Below are 14,208 nucleotides of genomic sequence, written 5' to 3'. Positions count from 1 at the left end.
ATAGCAATATTTGCGTCCATTTTGACGCGAGACACATTACAAGCGCAATAAGATAAGATCGCGTTAAGATAAGCACGTATCGTACAAGAACACTTTCTCAGATTAATTATATATTTTGCATTTGTTACGATTGTCATTAGTGCATTTTTTAACGAGTTTTTCGATCCTCTCGTTTTCGTGAAATCTAAATTTTGTTAAAATAGTATTTAAATATATGTTACATATGCAAAGTCGTTTAAGAATTATTGTCTTTTTCCTTTATACGAGTCGGGTTTAATCAAGATTTTTTTCTGCTTTATAAATTTAATTTTTGCCACAAATATATAATAATTATTATGTATGTATATAGCCTTCTAAATGGTTTTTTAATTTCTAAATTAAATGTATTACACATATAGATGTTATTAACCGCAGAAAAGTTCAATACCCAGTATCCAAACCAGAATTTCTGGAAGTCATGACGTTTCCGTTTTCATTTCGTGGTGAGAGCAATTTACGGTAAAATAACGGAAACAGACGTACGCTTTAAAATATTTTAAATGACTTTCTTCTTCGCGGAAACAACGCTGCGTCCGAAATTCGCCGCAGCTTTATTCCGTTCGAAATTCCCTCGGTTTCCTCTCGAACGCAGCACTTCGTTTCCAATAACAGCTGCTTGACGACGGCGGAAGGGGTGAAAGCGGCGGTTTTACGCTACGCTCAAATGGCATTTCAATGTATGATATAGACAGTACTTATACTGTCTTCACTTAGCCACGTGCTAACGTTACCACGGCGGCGTGCGATACGCATGCCGACGTTTGTCTAGTGTGCGGTTAAATTGTTTCAGAGAAGTCGTGAATAAAACGTGCAGCTAATTTACCGATATTAAAAATTACCAGCCTACTTTCGTGAGAGGATGAGTATTATGGAAAAAAAGAACATTCATTCTGGAAAATGGGGCCTTTAAAAGTGTTTTATCACCAGCAATTTGTTACTATGCTTTTTAATCAAACTGTTACTGCATTTTTTTAAAATATAATAACGTGATCTTGAAAAACGGAGCGATCTATAGTTACATGATTGAAATAAGATAAGAGCGTCTAAGGCATTAAAATTTGCAAAATGTATATTATACTCTCTAAATCTGAATCAGCAACTATTCACTGATTCAGATTTAGAGAGTATATTTGTAACATGAATATCAAAATAAAAAATTTCTGCGTCATTATAGTGCTATTTAAAGAGTTACATATGATTCTCTCTGATAAATTTACTTCGTTGTTTACCTTTGGCGGCTTCTCTTGTCACTTTATAAAGTGATTGACAGACAGGTAATCGAAATATACGAGTTCGTCGCGTTTTATATCGGTTCGTAAATCGGCATTACGTGATCTGACGATGTTACCATCTAGAAGTGAGCAGAATAAACGCTATAAATCGTGAGAACTCTGAGTAAATTCGGATACTAAGGTGAGCGTGGGAAGAATCAACAATCGGAAAGAGAAACGGAAACCTGTTCACAGAAATTCTTTGTAAAATCCTATCTTTCTTCGAAAAATATGTTATATATATCTTAAAAAATTATATATATTATCTTTCAGATGTGTCATAGATATTTGCATGTGAGACATCTTAAAGGCAATACGTCTCTTTTTTCCTTCTCGAAACGAAACATTGTTGAATTTGTAGGTAAATGAGTCTCTCAAATAATTCTCGCGTGGCGCCGGTCCCATTCTGGAAACAGGTTTTACTCTTGTTTCTTAATCGTTGTTTTGAGATTTCTTCGAGTCTGATTGTATCATTCTTCCCTTTCCGGATTCGCGTCCGAATCGCGGACAGGTGAAACGCGCCGACCAGAAGAGCCACAGAAAATGTGGGTCGCGTCTCACGAATCTCTATACATTCGCAAAATTGTGCCGATTAGAACGTACCGGAGATTCTCGATAGATTCTACGTTCCGAAAATACATTATGAGAGTAATTGTTCTGTAAAATATTACGTAATCATTAATGATAAAAGAGAACCAGACATTTTATGGTTATACAAATATCACACGTTTTAATTATCTATTTTCTGTATTGATTATTTTTTACTAAGCTTGTTCTATTAGCTTTTCACACATTCAAAATACTTATATAATTTCGGAACTTGAAACAAAAAATATATTTATGTTTATACGTACTAAAGTGGAACAGAGACGATTGAACAGCTCATCTTCATAGTATAATTTTGTATTCCAGTACCCTGAATATCTAAATATTCTAACGATCTATGGTGGGAAAATAAGGAAGCTGTGAATCAGCATGGTGATGCTATATATATGGCTTTTCTAACGCTCGATTTCTAAAAGATTACGATGATAGGCACCTTTGAGAAAAATAGCAATAAAAAAAAGTAAGTTGGGTGGCGTTATGAATGAAAGTGGAACGCGCGGATCGTTCGCGGGTCTTCCCTTGATCGCGCTTCGATTCTTAACTCCCACGGATTAGAAAGGAGCGCACGCGGGTTACGACTGCGAGAACTCTCGGAAGATTCTGCGGCGAAAGTCTTTCGTTAAAGATAGCCGGACGTTGACATTTTTATCGCCGTCGTATGCGTACATCGTAACCTCGATGAAATTGAGCGTGACCCTGTGAAATAGTTTGTCATAATTATAGACAATCGTGAAAGATCTAGAGAGATCAGGGATCGACTAGAAAACAGAGAAAGTTAGCATATGAACTACTAGTCATAGATAAAAATATTACAGCATCAAGAGCAGAAGAAAAGTAAAACAATAATATATAATTATTTACAAGAAAAAGAAATAAAATAAAATAAAAAAGTATGCAAAAATGGTAAGAAATAAAATATTTCAAAATACTATAATTATTTAATTTAAATAAAAATATCTCGCGTGTGTTTACTTTTAATAAACTTCCGTTATACTGGAAAATTAATGTAGAAATTCTCTCGACTCTTGTCGTAAGGTCAAACACATCGTTAAACTATCTAAAATACAAGAAGAGAGTTCCATGTAATAGTTCCATATAATTGCAATTTATGGCTATCACTATGTTTCTAGAAGATCGATCGCTTGGCACGTACGTCGATCGATGTGGATGTAAGTATCTTCTAATTGAATTTTCGAAAGTATACGTTAAAAGTATGATTAATTTCTCCATCTAAAAGACATCATCAGTCAATGTACTGATCATAGAAATATATGACGTTCATCGTGGCAAGATCAATGAAGTTCTCAATTTCCTTGATACGCAGAAAAGTGCAATATCACGAACGTGTAACTGAAATCATAGACTCTCTCTTCCACTTTAGTCTTATCACAATTATTATAATTCTCGCTTCTTTTGCTTTTGAAAAATTAGAAATATATGCAAGTTATGCTTTTAGATTGGCCCAATTTTTCTGCTTTGAAATATTGAGCCTTTAAAACATTACAATTAAGCTTTTCGTTAATAAAGTGACAATCGTTTTCTCTTCGATCATACTTTTCAATTTTTATTTCTATTTATTTATGTTTGGAAAAATGTCGATTTGATCGCAAGGTAATCGAATTCATCGCTTCGTCATCGAACGCAGGGGAATCCGTTGCCTTAAACGAGTCCGGTACATTTTATGGTTATTTCTCGAGATTTCAAGAATGCGATCCAATTTACGATAACGATCCACAGCGTCGGACACACGTCGTACTTGTCCCAAGCTTTGAAGAGCGAAGGCAACTGCATGGGGCGGATAAGATCACTCGACCGACTCTGTGGATACCCTATCATGGATACTGATGCGAGTAAGTCGATACTTACGACTTCGAGACACGAATCCAACAACCAAGGTCGCTATTACATAAAAACCTGATTATGGTGTGGCTTGTATATAGTAGAGTTTAAATATAAAAATTAATTGCGCGATTACTCACGTGCAAGTAAAAAATGCTCCAACTTTTGATATAAGTTTAAGAATACGTTTTACGCAATGATAAAACACATACATTAAAAATATCAATCTTAATTATTGTAGTAATTTCTTCAGTCCCTAAAATATATTAATTTTACGATCTAATTTATTATATTTCCTACGTTTCAATTGCGTTCTTAAAAAGCAATCTTTTTGAGATTTTTTTTAATGCAGAAATATAATGTTTCAAAAAAGTATGTTTCTCTTAAAATATCGTTATTACTCATACGCTGCAAAAACGATAAGTTAAGACCGGCACAAGAGCGTTTCGTTTGCGTGATCACGAAATCGCCACGGCGATGGGGAGGTCTTAATTAATTTCATTAAGCCATCTTCTTCGCGCCTTCGTGTCTGGAAACGGCGATCGCCAGATCGATATCCCGGTCGGGAATTTGATTCCTCCGGCCTTGCCTCCTCCTCCTCCCGAGTATAGCTCGATGGCACCTGTAAATCTCCACTGTCCACCTCCTTTTAGCCCGCGGACTTTAACAAAACGCGCCGGACGTATTTGCATACCGCGCCTTTATCTCGTCCGGCGCGCGTTCGCGCGCATAAATCCATATTCCCGTTGCAGTAAATCTGCAGCGTCCGTCGCAGACGCGATTTCATAAATCACGAGGGCCGAAGGCCTAAGGCCTCTTTCTATTTGAAAGAGAAGGAAGCGTCTTCGGCCGACGCGGTCCAGAATAACTCCGAAAGAAAATCTCGGACTGTAATTTCTTTTCAACGTTTCAACACTTTCGACAATTCAATATGCACGATTTAAAACTATCGTAACGTCTTTTTGAGCTCTTGCATGAAATAGGAAAAATTTTATTTGAACATATATGCAACAGTAGATAAAGATAAAAAGCGTATTTGCACTTTTATTTCGAAATAATTTTTCACGAGGCAGACACATTGCTGCAATGCGCTTTATTTGATGTGTTAGCAGAAATAAAAATTGTGTAGTCCGACAGAAACAATTTGCAATAAGATATCTTATTGCAAAGTAAGTATTTCTCTCAAAATATTTTTTCTTCAAATAAAATTATTCCAAGCAAGATGGGCTATGCACAAATACTTATTTTATCTACTCCTCGCAAAGAACCAGCTCGTTTTTGATGTTTGAAAAGATTATTCACGTTTCCTGTAAAAACAAATATGAATGACTTCGGTAATTTTACACCGGGGTAAGGATAAAGGGTTAACGAAGAAGATTACATTTTACTACATACCGCAGAACGATCGCGGATCTTTCGCGTCGAGATAATTAATGTGCGTGCGCGCAGCGCGATAGCGATTTCGCTATAATTCACTTTGTCATTTTTCGCACTTCCGAGGCTATTTATTTTAAACATTTTACGAAGGAAGTGGCAGTCGGAAGATACTGTCGCATGCGTGCACGACGATTTACATCGTGCCTTTGTCAAATCTAGAAAGATAAGCGCCGTTATACGCTCAATTCCTATGGGAATTCAATTTAATCGATAAAATGCGCAAACAATTGAATTTTCTCACAACGTTTACTGACAAAAGTTCTTAATACAATCGAGCCTACATACAGTATTGGTCGCAACTATTTTTTTCGCGATAGTAACGCGCAAAATGCGATATATCCGAGAACGATGTCTCGAATAATAATGACAAACGGAGACGAGCCGTATTAAAGAGCGGAAACAATGTCGCAGGAAAAAATAGCAAGATAAAAAATGCTATAATCAACTGACAGCGGAGCTTCAATTAATATATGTTCTTTAAAACGACCGCGACATATATTATGTCGCTGATATCGCAATTTCGGGCGAATTCGTAACGCTTATGAAAGCGGAGAATGAAAAGAAAAATAGCGTGCGATATAATCGATACCGATCGTCGCCCCAAAACGCGTCGCGAAAGACTAGAATGATTAAGAATAAACGCGTCGGGCGCGATTAAAAACACGGGATGCACATACCTAACGACAATTAACGAGAATTATTGTTACAGTATTACGAGTATGCGGTTCGAAGAGTGGGGTGTCTCTTTTTGATTTCTGGCAAATATAATATTCATTGTTATATCTATATATGTATATATATGTATATATATTACGTAAGGGACATAATATGTACAAATGTCGCGACGCAGAGCTGAGTCTCGTTGTGTTTTCCAAGTTTAACGTGGAGAACTAAGTCTTTCTGTAAATTGCCTTCTCTTTCCCTCGAAGTAATAAATGAATATCAAAAACTTAAAGCAGAATTCTTTAAAAATAATGTCCGCTATTGTTTCGATAAATTGATATCTAAATGCCTTTCTAATATAAAAAAAATGATTTATGTAAAGTACATTACATGCAACAGCAAGCCTTTAAAATGCGTAAATCATCAATTGTGCACAATCATTGCCCAATGTATACATTCTCGTTTATAAATAAAATTATTAAGACAAAATGTTGAAGGATTAACCAAAGTCGTGTATAACTAATTGTAAAAATTCTACTTACCCAATAATACTCTATTCTAGATGGAATACTTATATTTTGCGGACTTTATAAACTCTCTCATTGCGCTTCGGTATCGCGCTTATGTAATTTTTTTTATTTTTCGTCATTTATCACAGCATCGTGCGTTACAGCGTTCCTCTGTTCTACGTTCTGCGTACTTCAACAAAATGGAAATTGCATAATTAATTATACATGTACTTCAACGAATCGTAAAAGCATCCAATGATAAAAATCCATTCATAATTATTACGAATGTATGCGATGTTGTTGCCGAGTATACGTCGTATTCACGTAATAATAAATTAACATCGTATCTTGTCATTACATTCTGCTATTGCACAGCGATAATAAGACCCATGCAAATGTGGACGGATTGCGATTTTTACGTGCGAATCGACGAATTTCCTACAACAAAACATTTTTTGATATTTCTCCATTATCTCAAGTAGCCCCCAGTTATCGACTCTATTTTCAAGCGTATTTTACAAAATATAGAATACACTTCGTACAAAATTCTGACGAATTTTGGAGGTCAAAAACAGTAAGAACGTAAGACGTCCCAGACCTCGCAGAATTCGATCTTTTGGGATAATCTCAATTACGTTCTGTACTCGCGAAGGAAAGTGGCTTCGGAGATCAATGGTATGTCAAAAAATCTCCCTGCTCACGTAGCACCAACGCATGTGCTGAGCGCGAATTTCTCCACGGGATCAAATTCCCGGTGCGATCGAGGATGAGCCTGAGATTTCCTCCGTCGACCTCTCTCAATCGGTGCACTCGGAGGCGAAGCTCTCGAGGTCCACGTAGTGCCCGTTCATGTTGTCCTCCAGCAGCTGAGCGAGATCCCTACGTAGGATCTGAAACTCCGGCCTGCGGTCGGGATCGGCGTGCCAGCATCGGGATATCACCCTGAAGAGCTCGCTTCGACAGTGCGAAGGCCTCTCCAGCCGATAACCGTTGTGCACGTTCCGCATGACTTCCCGCGCCGTCATATCCGGGTACGGTGTTGAACCTGAACAGAGAGCACAAAGTGGTGCGATTATTACGACGGGATGTCAGCACGATAGGTCGCGGTAGGAAGAAGCTACCACCCATTGATTAAAGTACTTGCTTTAACGAGGTATAAATTGGATATTTTCTCTTTTTCCCTAGTGGATATTCAAGATGATCGTATGTGTGTAGCCACATCGGGTTCTTTTAACTGATAAAGACGAAAAAAAATGGAAGATTCAAGAAATCGCTATAAAATTTTGATAATATATTTAATGACATATTTTGTAGATTAATTTCTTTTTCTTTGTAATTTTGTTAATTAAATAAAATTAATATAACACAAGTTTACATTTAATATATAAGTTTATTTCCAAACTATTAGCCTGTCTGCACACACACACACACAAGCATACCTTTATTTTCATATCAAATAATAACAACGCAACAAAAGAGGATTCTCAATCTTTTTTAAAAATAATATTTATTCCAATAACGAGCTACCGAAATCAAGCAAGTCACTTAGTCATTCTCGAACGACAGGCGATGAAGGCACTTACCTAAAGTAACGATCTCCCACATCAGAATCCCGAAGCTCCAGACGTCGGTTTTCGTCGTGAATAGGGAGTAGATCAAAGATTCGGGGGCCATCCATCGGATGGGTAGGGCATTTCTGCCGTGTCTAGTCTCGATCACCTCGCCATCCTCGTTGGCGAACCTCGACATGCCGAAGTCGGCGATTTTGCACAGCTTGTTGTGATCCACGAGAACGTTTCTGGCGGCGAGGTCGCGGTGGATGATCTGCGCAGAGAAAGAGAAAGAACCAAGTCACACCGATGAACGACCGGCGCTCGCTCTCGAGAGGTGCATGTTCCATTACGTGTGCGATTGCTTACGGTCTGCCCGCATGACTTGGGGAATTACACGCTATTACGAGTTCGGTGCAGCGAGTCGTCTCGAGAAAAACTCAGCCTTGAGTCCGAGCTCGCGCGCGACAAAACGGGATTCGCGGTACCTGGAAAGGACCAGTGCGCGTCTGCGCGAAAACAAATATTGTTTTAGCGACACGAGTGTCGAGTGCTCGTCGATAGATCCGATAAATTTAGCAATATTAATCCGCCGATATGTGCTCAACCAAATGTGCTACTGGAAAGCAAGGATATCCGAGAAGAATGAAGAAACGAGAATTTAAATTTTTTCAGTGAGTTTTGGTCTTGCAACGACAAATGAAAGAAACATCTGCCTGGTTGCCTAGAGCCATCAAAAAGGTATAGACAATTCAAATGCAAAAAAATGTAATTGAGATATATGCATGTAACCCAATCGCGAAGATTATATGATACTCGCGTTGCGCCATTTCGTGCAGCCTCGCCATTACTATTAATTATATTTTAATTAACCGTTCAACGTGCATTCGGCCAAATGAAGTTTCGCTAAACGACTCCGAAAGCCGCAATGACAAACCAAGATGATAATTGTTATATACGCAATGAGACTGGATGATGCAAATACGACGTTACAAAACGTCGAGCGCATCAGCCGCGCTTGCTCTGCTGAAAATTCTCGTATTGAATGCAACCACATTCGCAGCTGGTATGGCACGCGTACACTATCATTTAACGACTACGTAATTGTCTATTAACTTGGGAGAATAATTTTTGCTGCGCCGTTTCCTGGAAGCTATTATATACGAACGGAAACTGGTAATTCAACATTTGACGAGAACGATCGGGTGCTCGCAGGAAGGGTTCGGGCTCTTCGTTTCTCTAATTATCTATTAATCGTCAGGTGTATCCTCCTCAGAGTCCGCTACGTGCTCTTCCACAGGCAAGCGCAAATTTTCCTTTTCCTCTCTGCGACGCGTAATAGAAGCCGTTCTAAATGACAATATCTGAATGAAGAAATATTTGCTCCATCATCCTCGTTTTAATCAATAATGCGCATCGAGCGAAATAAATTGCGCGTAAATTTTCGTCTCGGCTATCTGCATAAAACACTGGCTGAATTTTTGGCAGATACCGGTTCGCATCGCAATACTTGTATCACATGGCCAATATTCCGTCGACGTTATGTTAATTTTTGTTTATCGCAGCTGCGCGTATTACGATCCTGAATATATTATCCGAAGCCAGTTGATCGCCTGCCTAAGCATTTAGTAATAAAACTAAATTATCTACACATATAAACAGAAATGTATACTAAATACGTCGATCTTTGTTAATAGCGACCAAATAAAAGTTTAAAAATCAAAATATTATTTAGTGCGATATTCATATTCATGTGTAAAAATTTAAAATAAAATTATTTTTCTTGTGGAGACATAGCAAAAAATCTCTGTAATTTAAAAGTTATAAATGTTTGCTCGGTGACATATAAATGACATAAAATTTTTGTCCATATTTTACTACAAAATGCATATCTTATGATAGTCACGAAACTAGTCAGATGGCGTAGATTGTAAAAACCCTATTGGGGGCCGTTTATCGTTCTCGAATCGAGTGAAAAAATATTGGACGAATAACACGAACATCCTTAAACTCGCTCTTTATGAGATATAAAACTCAATCTTTGCCTAGTGACACAGATCTGCGGGCAGGAATGTTCCTTCAACGAACACGATGGAGGTACATTTTACGACTGTGTGAAAATGTTTGAGTTTAAACATCATTAACGAATTATTTGTCGTGCAGTCGATGCTCTCCGCGACCTTCTACAGGTAGATGTCAAATGTCCTCGAAAGACTTTCACTTTTTATCTTTTTTCGCAAAGCACAAAAAAATTTACGTGAGGTCTTTTCTTAACTCCATCTTTATATATAGACAGAAATGGGATTTAATTTATCAAATTAAAACGACTGAAACTTCCGCGATAAAAAAAAATACGCTATAGGTATTACCGAGGTATTACTTCGAAATCATAAGTGCTTCGCGAAGCTATTATCTTTTTTCGGTAATAAAGAAGAAATATTAAAATCGCGCACGAAGCAACTCAGCTACAAGGATGGGTATAATTTTGCATTATTACGTACATTATTCTTTATATTCGCATCGCTGCATACCCACAACTGCAAGTTTACCTATATCTATATTTTAAATTGCGCAATGTAAAAACTACTTACCATGATTCTAACAAACGACAGGATGTTAATAATTGGTCGCAAAAATTGTTAAACATGTGATTTCATCATCTCGCAAGTAATAAAAATATTGATTGATTAAAAAGAAAATCGTGCGCGTTATAAGAAACCTTGACTTACAAAAATAACTCTAAATAACGAAATTAATAACTTAAAAAATTTTAAACAAAATATATGATTACAGTATCTTGAGTATTACACAAATAATATTATATATAAGTATGTATTAAGTATTATATTTTTTAATCATTGAAGTATTTCAAATTTTTTTACTCGACTGCAAATACACATCATTATTCTCTAATGTAATATATCTAATTGTAAGTGTTTTTTTCAATTGCATAAAAAATTATCCATACCTAAACTTATATCTTTCAATAAGTATTCGGGATCATATCCCAAACGAATAATTGGTCGGACAATACTTACGACATGGGAAGGCTTGTTAAATTGTGGGGAGATTAACGAGGGGGCTTCTATCTAAGCATTTTAAACGACTGTGGTGCGTATCGATCGGCGAGGTGTCGCGCCGAAATTTATCGCGATTCCTTTCCTTTCTTCTTTAGCCGTCTCACTATCCTATCCTTTAGGCGGTATGTAACGCCAAAAAAAAAAGAAGAAAAATCACGAGGGACGAACGGCCGAGAAATTGTTAAGCGCGATCAGGCTTGAAGCTACTTTTTCTCCTACGACGGAACAACAATTATCTAGAGAAACTTGGAGGACCTTCATAAATGCGCGATAAAGAAAAATTAATTAGCACGCTTTATTAAACATCGATCGCAGCGGTCTCGCGACGTTGATGTGATGTCATTGAGAACTGCCAAGACATTGGCATAATAATGTGAGATTTTATTATTTTTATTGTTTACTGGAAGAAATTTTTTTTCTCTTTGGCGGACGGCGATTAGTTATTATAGACCTTGCAAATTTTTAACTTGTAAGTAAATATCTTGGTCGTGTATAAAAAAATTAACACGATATTACAATAATCGAGTGATTAAAAATTAGAAGAAAGTTTTTTAAAATTATATAAATTATAGAACGCGCGGCAGAGAAAAGTGCATTAAAAAAAAAGATGATAAAAATGCATACCTTACGCATTGATTTCATCGAATCTAAAAATATTGTAATGTTACTATATGACTCGTTTTTCCTCGTATTCGCGTCGAATTTTTCTTGATGGACTTCGATATGACGATGCACGTGTCGTAGAAAAGCCGGAAAAGAAAGCGAAAGAGGATATTGTTCTATTCTATGCGGACACATCGTATGGGAAAAATAAGCCTTAATTTTTTCCATAAATATGAAATGTGAGCATTAAAAGCATGTCGGCCGTTCCCACGAACATTAAAGTCAGCTGAGATTTAACTCGTTCTCTCAGTCTAATTGTATCATTAGAGTTAAATCTTGATAAACGCCAATGTTTATATACCGAGAAACCTGTCTTGAAAATATTCGTACCTTTTTTGATGCAAGATACTCCATGCCTCTGGCCACACAATATCCGAAAACCGTGAGATCCCTCGATGTCAAGGCTGCCGAATCCTCGCTGAAGTTGTAAAAGTACTGCCTGGTGCGGTGATCACGCAGATACGCGAGCAGTTTTCCGTACATGACATACTCCAGTATGAGATAATGAGGCTCTGCAATCAGAAAAAATCATTAAATCGTTTATGTTCATTCATGGAAGAACGCATTGGAGCGTGTCGCTCCTGCGTTTCGAATAATGGGATCTCAATCAACCAAGGATAACTCTTATTCATCAACTCTTACTCACGATTCCAATGAGTAATGCGATTTTTACAGGACGAAGCGAACGTATAGTATTACGAGGCGTCCATGGATTTGCTTTAATGGCGATTTACTATTCAAGGCACACTATACCGTGATCCAATAAATTGAAAACATGGCATCGTCGTATATATAAGGAAAAACGGCATTTTTTCTCGGGCATCGATTACGCTTTCTAAAAAGTTGGTCGAATTTTTCCCGACTGCATCGACGTGACCTCTTATTGTAATATAGTCGAAAGAGATGTAAGTGTAATCGACGCGCTTGAATTGCAAATATGTAAATGAGCCTCTGTGTGTATAATTTTATCAAATGTAAATAATTTAATCAAACATCAGAATATCCAATGTGCCATAAATTAATTGCAACCTGTACAATTATTTGTCGAGGTAACAATTTTGAATATTTAATGATTGCTTTAATGAAGTTACATTTTACGTGAAATTTATTTAATTATATTATGTTAAATTGTAATGCTTTCATCGTAACGACGGCTATATAAAAATGTATACAGACGATTAGAGGAACACATGATGAGGATGTTGGAGAAATATTTTACGTTTGAAATAATTTAAGAGAGATGCACACTTGGAAGAGCTCTCGCTTAGGTAGTACCCGCTTGATTGTAACTTATGGAGCCACTTTTGTCGGCGCGTCGAATCGTAATTCTCATATTAGGCCGATATTGCCATTCTCCCTAATAATTCTTGTTCGCCAAGTAGCATATGTTAGCGTACGCTCCTCGCTTCGAATTAATCGAGTTAGTATTATACATTTTTCCAAGTGGATTAAACGTAATGCTTACAATGCTTGTTTCGATCGTTAAGTCGTGTGTTATTAAACGTGTATTAACAATTTAATATCATGACACAGTACTGATTAATTTGTATCCAAATTACCATGCTATACGATGCATGTTTGTACACGAACGTTAATATATCCATAAACTTTAATTAAATCTGACAGAAACTGTCAATTAATGGAAAAGTAAAAATAAATAGATCTTTATATATTAAAATTGCAATTACGTAATAACTTATTGGAAAAAAAGATAAGATTATTTTACATGTGTGTGTGTAAAATACACTTAAAGATTTTCTTGCTGCAATTTTACGTTCATTCTCTCTCGTGTGACCCCAACTAATTAAGATATATAATATATATTATCTAATAATTTATATGTAATAGAAAATTGCAATAAAAAATATGAAATTAAAGCAATCGCTGTGCATATAAAGAAAATGATCTCATTTCAAGAGCAATGCCTGTTATTATCTCGTTGGCACATAATATATCGAGGCTCCATTATCAAATACGCGCGTTGAATTCGTGTTAACTGTACACTGTACTGCTTTCGTTGCAAAAATCGCGGATCCACGCCTATGTCGATCGATATGGCACGCGCATGATACAATAGCCGTGACGAATGCAAAGCAATACGAATGCGCAACGGCGATACGTGGGCTGTGGTATCGTTCACGTTTCATTTTCACGTAGATCATATTTTGCGCACGCATTACTGATAGAAACGTTATTCGCGAAACAACGAAGCGACAATACAGGCAAAAGAATATATTCGGCCGACGCGATGCGTTGAAACAAGTTCCTTTCGGATCTCTTTTTAATCCTACATCATATGCAAATCATTCGAAAACAGTCGACTGTAAACAAAATTATAAACGCGGTGGCATTGAAGATTTTGACGCCAATCGACGGTTTTTAAATCGTGAAGTATAATGACGTGCAGTTAATTCCGCGAATTTTGGGAGAACTCGTTTCTGAGAAGACGCGAAATATCAGGAACTCATTTAATGAGAAGTTTCATCATAAAGCGAAACGTCTAAACCATATTATCAGTCTCTTAAACTTCCAAAATATCCAGAAAAACTCG

The 14,208-nt window shown here is 36.8% G+C and overlaps 1 protein-coding gene across 2 annotated transcripts in view; it reads right to left on the bottom strand.

Annotated features, from left to right (window-relative positions):
• Nucleotides 1–5,419: 5,419 nt before the first annotated feature.
• LOC143899196 (uncharacterized) overlaps nucleotides 5,420–14,208 on the bottom strand; it is a 175,351-nt gene continuing 166,562 nt past the window's right edge. For both annotated transcript variants that reach the window (XM_077409275.1, XM_077409284.1), the window contains 3 exons: nucleotides 11,988–12,169; nucleotides 7,948–8,188; nucleotides 5,420–7,409 (listed from right to left, as the gene is read on the bottom strand). In XM_077409275.1, the coding sequence (XP_077265401.1) occupies nucleotides 7,162–7,409; nucleotides 7,948–8,188; nucleotides 11,988–12,169 (671 nt within the window). In that variant the 3' untranslated portion in view covers nucleotides 5,420–7,161. The remainder of the gene's footprint in view (nucleotides 7,410–7,947; nucleotides 8,189–11,987; nucleotides 12,170–14,208) is intronic.

This window comes from Temnothorax americanus, unplaced genomic scaffold (assembly GCF_048541705.1).
Source record: "Temnothorax americanus isolate GAGA-0224 unplaced genomic scaffold, ASM4854170v1 Scaffold10, whole genome shotgun sequence".
Classification (NCBI taxonomy): Eukaryota; Metazoa; Arthropoda; class Insecta; order Hymenoptera; family Formicidae; genus Temnothorax; species Temnothorax americanus.
Note: the sequence above shows the minus strand (reverse complement) of the source record. Positions and strands in the feature narration are given on the sequence as shown.